General features: G+C 33.9%; 1 protein-coding gene across 1 annotated transcript; it reads right to left on the reverse strand.

Moving 5' to 3' along the window:
* Positions 1 to 5,493: 5,493 nt before the first annotated feature.
* LOC137833037 (uncharacterized) lies at positions 5,494 to 7,609 on the reverse strand. The gene is made up of 4 exons (XM_068641427.1): positions 7,456 to 7,609; positions 7,241 to 7,376; positions 6,976 to 7,175; positions 5,494 to 6,908 (listed from the first exon to the last, which is right to left on the reverse strand). The coding sequence occupies exons 1-4, from the start codon at positions 7,576 to 7,578 to the stop codon at positions 5,589 to 5,591; spliced, it is 1,779 nt and encodes a 592-aa protein (XP_068497528.1). The 5' UTR covers positions 7,579 to 7,609; the 3' UTR covers positions 5,494 to 5,588.
* Positions 7,610 to 7,820: the final 211 nt, after the last annotated feature.

Raw genomic sequence — 7,820 nt, forward strand, 5'->3', positions numbered from 1 at the left:
AACCCAGTGAGATAATCTTTTAGGAAACCATTCTTCACAAGTTCATCCAACTGATAGCCCAGTGCTAAGCAGTTGTTAATATGGTGCCCGAACGCCTCGCAAAACTCGCACCACAACTCTTTGAGGGGCCCCAGCACCTTGTCAGTCTTCCCCGGTGGTCTCAACCTGTCAGCTATGTTGGGCACAACGATGAGGTCTTTAAGCTCCACCACGAAGTTGTGCCTCAGGAGTCTATTTCCTTCTCTTTTTCCCTCTGCTCGACCCCTGGGCTGGGTCCTCCTTGCCTCGTAGGGGCGCTTCCTGTCTTGGTGCTTCCTTCCTGTCGCAGCCTCGTGGACCCTGGCGGGTTGTGTGCGCATGTGCGCTCTTGGGCGTGAGGGCGGGACAGTTGCGCGTTTCTCGTACACCTCGCCCACAGAGGCAATGTGCTCTACTGCAAGACGCCTTATCTCAGCAAAAGTCTTGGGGCGGTTGCGAATGATCGACTCGCAGAAAGGCCCAGGACTCACCCCTTTTCTGAATGCGTACACGATCATGGGCTCCTCCTTGGTGCCAACCTTCACCACATCACCCCAAAGCGGCTTATGTACTCCTTCAAAGTTTCACCTTGATATTGCTTCACGTCGAACAGGTCATATGAAATTGGGCGTGGAGCCCTGTTGGCTAGATACTGCTCTCTGAATAACTGCGACTGTTGTGTGAAGGACGTGATATGACCCTCTGGGAGGCTGACGAACCAGTCCATGGTCATCCCAGTCAAGGTGCTCATGAAGAGCTTTCACCTTACGGCATCAGAGCCGCCTACTAGCATCATCTGTGTGTGGAACGCAGTGAGGTGCGCCTCGGGGTCCTCTATCCCTGTGAAGGTTACTTTGGGCCCCCTGAATGTGTTGGAGATCGCTGTCTCTAGAATCGCCTGTGAGAACGGCATCGAGAATTCTCTTGGTGAGGTGATAGTCTCAGACTCGTCTACGTCGCGCCACCCGTGACGCAGCTCCTCGTTGGTGCGGTGGAGCTCATCGTTTCTCGCCTGAGATGCTGCGAGATCCGCTTGCATGCGCTCTTGCTTCGCTTTCGATGCTGCCATTGCTTCTTGCAATCCCTGCATCATACCCATGAGTTGCTGCATGATCATCTCTTCACTCCTTGCGCGTGCGGGTCTCATTTTCACGGTTTCTGGAAACCTTCTTGATTATCGTGCAACTTGAGAACTGGAACTGGTGAACTGTACTTGTGGTGGGACTAATGTTTTAAAACGGCCCCACAGTGGGTGCCACATGTTCCCGTCGGTTGACCAAGGTCGTCTTTATGCGTGGTTTATCCTTGCGAGCTAGGGCACCTTTGTTCTGCTCCGTCTGTGAGTACCTGAAAAGAAGTGAACAAAGGGGCGCCCTTGCGGCCGTTTGCACTCCGACTATCAAGTCAGCTAGCGAGAAACATCAAAGGGTGACACACCTCCGTATCAGAACACGGTGAAGGGATGCTCTGAAGGTGGTTGAATAATACTGAGTGGCTAATGTTGTGTGCCCTAATTGCCTGTGTGCACAGTGGGTGCGCCATGAAACAACTAGGGCTTTTGGCTCTGTGTAAATTGTGAGAATTAGGTCAAAACTCGGCCTCCCGTTTCAAACGTCCCAAGGTCCTTTTTAAACACCTACCGCATTTAAAGCGCATTGAAAGCGTATAAAAACATGCCGTGAGACGTTCGAAACTTAACTGAATTAACGCGTACCTTAGCGAACTTTCAGGAAAGCCTTGATGTTTTCAGTGCTTATTGCCACGTGTTCTTCTGACTTGATCGCTGCTCTACGCAGATGGCCTCACAACGCCTTAACCCAACTTAGGGTTATTCCATTGTGTGAGTCCTCTTTCCTCAAAGTGCATCTGGCGTAGGGGGTGACTTTCTGGGTGCCAACTCATGCGCCCAGCCTATAGTCATTCGCCCTGGGAGTGTATCTACCTTTCTCTCGTACCATGCACGTGGTTCTCCCCTGGGCGTGGCCCTCTCATGGATCACATCGGCCGCAGGGTCTCCCAGCGGTGGCATGGGTACTTCACGAGTCAGGTTACCTCCTACTGGTATTAGAATTATGGCTTTGAAACCACCTTCCTCTTCTCTTTGTTACTGCTCTGAGGTGCTAAGGTCTTTCGCGGTGTCGCCCCTTCCACGGTCTTTTCCTACCAATGGGTATTGGGGGGCGGCACCGTCGATGCCTTAACCTAGGCGACGCCTACCCCAGGCGACGCCTCATCTTGGCGACGCCTTACCTTGGCGACACCCCACCTTGGCGACGCCTCAAGCGGTCAATTTTTTGATTTTCTTCCTTGAGTCCCTTAAGGGGCCCCACCATACGTTGACTTTGACTTTGATTTTGGTCAACGCCCTGGGACGGTACAATTTATTAAAGAGGAAAAATTTTCATTTAAAGAATGATATAGAAAATGAAACAAAGGTACCAAATTCAAGAAAAAGAATTTCAGTTCAAATTTTATGTATATATTTAACAATATAATAAGGGAATTATTTTTTACACATCTCGTTTTTCAATTTTATTCTATATAATATCAAAATATAAAAATTTAACAGTTATTTGTTTTAAACTGTAAATTTGTATTTTTACAAAAAAATAGATAATATGAATTAAAAAAAACAAAGAACCCATTTTTCTACAATTTTACATTTTAAATAACTACTTTTTCTAATTCAAATAATTCTTCCGAAAAAAAACCACATACACAATAAAAAATTTCATAAATTAAAATTAAGAAAATATTTATTATTATAACTACTTTTAATAATAATATTTTTTATAATTTAATAACATATATTTACTTGAATAATTATTATATATAACAATATATAAAGGATTCTTTTGTTACATATTTTTTTTTTAATTTTATCCTTTATAATATTAAAGTATAACAAATTTAACATTTATTTATTTTTTAAACTGAAAATTTGAATTTTAAAAAATTTAGATAATTTGAAGTTGAAAAAAAAAACCCAATTTTTTTAATTTTGTCCTTTAAATAACTACTTTTTTTTTTAATTCTAATAATTCTTTCCAATAAAAAACTACCTGCACAATAAAATAATTTCATACAATAAAATTAAAAAATTATAATTTTCTTATTACTTTCAATAGTTATTATCTATAAATGAAGGATCCTTCCAACATCAAACTAATACCATTTAATTATTTTAAAATATAAAATTATTTATTTATTTATTTATTAAATAATTAAAGAAATTTTGTATTTATTAAAAGTAAGATTTTTAAGTTAATGAATTATATAAAGAATCAAAGAAAGGTACAATATGGTATGGTATAGACAAATGATTCTATATAAAAGAATAGACTAAGCGTACATCATAAGTAACCGCGACTCCATGTTGTTCTCCTTTTTCGTCTTTGAAAATTAAAATAAAATTATTTAATTGTTTTCAAATAATAAACGATTTAATTATTTATTTTATTAAATAAATAAATTATTTTTATTCATTAAAAAGTAATATTTTTTAGTAAAGAATAATATAAAGAACCAAAGAATGATATAAAGAGTCAAAGAAAGATATAAAGAAACAAAGAAACAAAGGTACCAAATTCAATTCTGAAAAACAATTTAAATTCAAATTTTATGTGTATATACATATAATAAATTAGTAAAACTTATACATAGAGTTTAATGTAGGATAACATCTATGTTCACAACAATGTCTGTATATAGAAACATAAGCTAAAGAAATAATAAAAAGATGTTAAAGAAAAAAAATCATTAAGATAATTACAATAAAGATGTATTAGACGATTTAACTAGTTTTAGTGTTACTATATCGTTGCTAATTGTTCTCTTCTATCAAATGGCCTAATTAATTGTTTTTTCGCTTGTTAATTTTTGTTATCAAAATTTTAATCTATTAACTAGAAAGATAATCTCTGGTATCTTTGTAGATGTTTTTATATAAGGGTTGGGACACCCTTAAAGTGTCTTATTAATTATTTTATTCATTGCTGATAAAAAAAAAGAAGCTAGAAAGATAATCTGTTAATTTTTTTTTACTGGTAAAAATTTCAATATGTTAAATTTGAGTGACTTAGTGTTTTTGTGTGTATATATATTATTAATTGCTGATAAAAAAAAGAGTTTGATATCAAGATCTACTATTGTTGAAGAATAATCTAACCAAATTGCTTTTAAGTGAATGTTTTGAAACTGGTACTTAGTTTTGCTTAACAGAAATTATTAATCTCTCCAAATCACCCCTCTTAAACATAGGATCAACAATAATTTTTTTTTTTTATATATACAGAGAATCGATATGATATTTATGAGACTCTTTAATAATTTTATATACGAGAAATCGATATAAATGAATTTTATATAGACATCAATATCAATAAAAAGATAGAATATTACTATGTTTTTCAAGATACAAAAGAGTAAGAAGAATGAACTCCAATATCAATTTTTCCAATTGAACCAACAAACTTTTTAACTTGTTTTCTTTACAATTCTTGCAATCATAAACAACAAACTGGCAACAAACTTTATTATTATTTTTTTCTATTTAGTGAATCTTATACTTAATAATTCAACTGTTACTTGTGATTCAATATCCGTCCTTAGAAACAAATTATTACTTCTGACACAATGATCATTAGTTATAAAATGTTATGCTTTGGACACTGCTTTTAAATTAAGTTAGTCTTAGTAAAGCATTTTTAGCATGAATATTTATTTTTATATCTACAAATGGTATTGTGTTTGCTTATGACTCATTTATCTTTTAGTAATTTATAATTAGATTGTTTTAGAGTATATTATGCTGGAACAAGATTATAGCATTGTGTTAAAAGACTATTTTATATTGTATAGGTCTTAACACCTATATAGAACTATTAAAAGTACCTTCTTATTTGAAACGATAACACATTTAAAGGTAAAAGAGATCATTTCAAAATTTGGAATAAAAAGATAAATAAGGATGCTTAAACCTTTAAAACAAAATTATATGTACATATTCGCATTATGAAATGATTTCATGATAATGATTTCATAATTTATATATCAGTACGAGAAAATCATTAAATACTAACCAAATTTAGAGATATTAGTCACTATACTAAATAAATTGGATACTATTGTAGAAACTAAAAAAATTATTGGTATTTAAAATGATTTTTATTATTAATAAAAATTTATAAAATGGTTTCTAAATTGACATCTAAACTATCTATCAAGATTTTAGTTACTAATATTTTACATTCTAAATTAGTCTCTAAAAGACTAATTTAAAATATAAAATAGTAAGTAGCTAAAATTTTGATAGCTAATGGTTAGACATGAATTTAAAAAACTACTTTATAAATTTTTATGAATAATTAAAACTATTTTAATTATCAATAATTTTTTTTAATTTATAAAACAATCTATAGTTTAATTAAATAATAACTAATTATTATTTTTTTAAAATTAATTTCTATTTAATGATTTATCTATAAGCTTTATAATGAGAAATTAACAACATCATACAAGAGAAAATTATGATAACCCGTCATTAACCACCGAAGAAGAAAAATATTTAACTATGTAAGAAGATTTTTCTTATAAACTACTAATTGACATAACCCACCATCTATTTGGACACCAAACTTTTGAATTTTGTGGGTAGTTAAATCAAACCAGGCTAAATCAGAATCATATGTTTGGAAGAGTATATTGCCTAAATTCCTTGCTCCGATAGAGAAAGCAATGTCTGGTATGGGTCCAAAAACAAAGAGTTTAGTCCATGTTTCCTTCCTACCCAGTTCAACCAAAATTGATATGTAAAAGGTGCTTGTGCATGCATAATTGGACATCAAAGCGATTGATCCATTTAAGAGCAATAAGTGTCTCTTCACCAAATTCATATCAAAATTATCATATATTTCTGTGGGTATGTCTAAAGGTGCAAAGGTTGTAATGAACACCTCATTGCTCAAATCAAATGATACCAAATGTGCATCAGGACCGTCTCCACAACCCAACCAGTGACACATTCCCTCGAAGAAAAAGCTTTCACCAACTTCTTGGCTCAATAAAGGCACCCGAAAATCAACTTCAACTTTCTTCCAAGAGTTATATTTTAGGCTATACATCTCCCATATGTCTTCTATGCATAAAGGACCATCATCAAAATAGTCCATCTCTGCAAGGTCATTATAAAAGAAACACACTCTCCTAATCACCTTATAATCATCTTTAACACAATCATAGCCAAATCCGTGAAATATAATGAGAAGATTGACACTATCCGGAAAAGACTGAACTGGACTAGGAGGAATCACATTGAGTTGGTTCGTATCTGGGTTCCACAGATACACAAATCTTCCAAATGGTATGTATAGGCAAAGAGTTCCATTCACACTACAAGAACCCAAAATACGAAATCCACAAGGGTAAACATCTTCAACTTCTGGACACTCTAATTTTTCCATATTTTGAAACCTCTCTCCAGAAACTGAAAATAAGTTGGATTTACGAGTATTTTGGTAAGGTAGATTGATTAACAAAAGGAGAGATGTATCATCATAGTAGGAATGTTGATTACGTATGAAGTTATTACGAAAAAGGTTCATAAAATCAGAGTTTTCAAATAAGAGGGTCCATGATCTTTGTAGGCATCCAAATCTTTTGAGAGATTTGAAAGGAAGGTTAGACATAACAGATAATACAAGATCATTTGGCAAGTGATTCATAAGCTTTTGAGCTACAAATTTGTCGTCCCTGTCTTTGTTATGCGACCAAATGTTAATGAGTAGCCAATGGTCTTTGGTGTTCTCAGTCCACAGGTAAATGGGGTGGGAGATGTGTTGGCAGTTTTTGATAACCAGATTCATGATGGTGTTCTCTTCCAAGTACTCCAACTGTTAAATAAAATCAGTGAACAAAAGCAATAACAGAAAAAATTTGTGAATAGGTAAATTTGTGAACCTGGTTGTCCTTGAGGAAGAGGGTGATATTGGTTCCTCTTGAGGATTGTTGGGCATTTATGTCCTTGGTAACCATGAATGAGGCATCCTTTTGAGATTCCCAGATATATTCATCATGGTCATTGTGCTTAGTGGTGATGATAATCTTATCAGCAATTAAATAAGCAGAATAGAAGCCAACTCCCAAGTTATATGCCAAATCTAAAATAAACACTTACAATAAATTAACAAATACAAATACATATTAAACATGAACACCTTCCTACCTGTTTTGGTCATGCCAATACCCGTGTCGATGATAGATAGTGTTTTGTTACCCTTGTGAGGGACCAATCTTATGATCAACTCATCATCTACAATGTTCTTATCCCTAATTCTCTCAAATTGAATTCTATCCAAAGCCTGTGTATACATACAATGATCGATAAAAGTTACAGAAAAGAAATGTATAAATGTAAAATCGAATTAAAAAACTACTTACGTCAGAAGCATTGCTGATAAGTTCAGGAAGGAAGATTTCTTTATTAGAATAAAAAGTCTTGTTCATGAGACTTAACGCCTTGTTCGTCTCACCTTCTAAAACAAACATCTCATCATTCGCCATTACAATTGAATTAGAATAATAGCAAACCAAAAGTGACTCAATTCAACAAAACAAAACCACTTTTATATTCATTGGCCACACCACACCCACCAAATATAATCTGTTAATTAATAGAAACCACCATACACTTTCACTTTTAATTATTTTGAAAAACATTCATTATTTATTATCATGAATTAATTAATTAAATTTTAAATTTATTAATAAACCATTATCATGATCACTTTCTTGTTCCTTAAATG

The sequence above is a fragment of the Phaseolus vulgaris genome, chromosome 6 (genome assembly GCF_000499845.2).
Source record: "Phaseolus vulgaris cultivar G19833 chromosome 6, P. vulgaris v2.0, whole genome shotgun sequence".
NCBI lineage: Eukaryota > Viridiplantae > Streptophyta > Magnoliopsida > Fabales > Fabaceae > Phaseolus > Phaseolus vulgaris.

Coding starts and splice junctions, on each gene's coding strand:
- LOC137833037 (XM_068641427.1), bottom strand. CDS start 7,578: ATGGCGAATGATGAGATGTTTGTTTTAGAAGGTGAGACGAACAAGGCG. Junction 7,377..7,455: donor TTATCAGCAATGCTTCTGAC/GTAAGTAGTTTT, acceptor ATGTATACACAG/GCTTTGGATAGAATTCAATT. Junction 7,176..7,240: donor TATTGGCATGACCAAAACAG/GTAGGAAGGTGT, acceptor TGTTTATTTTAG/ATTTGGCATATAACTTGGGA.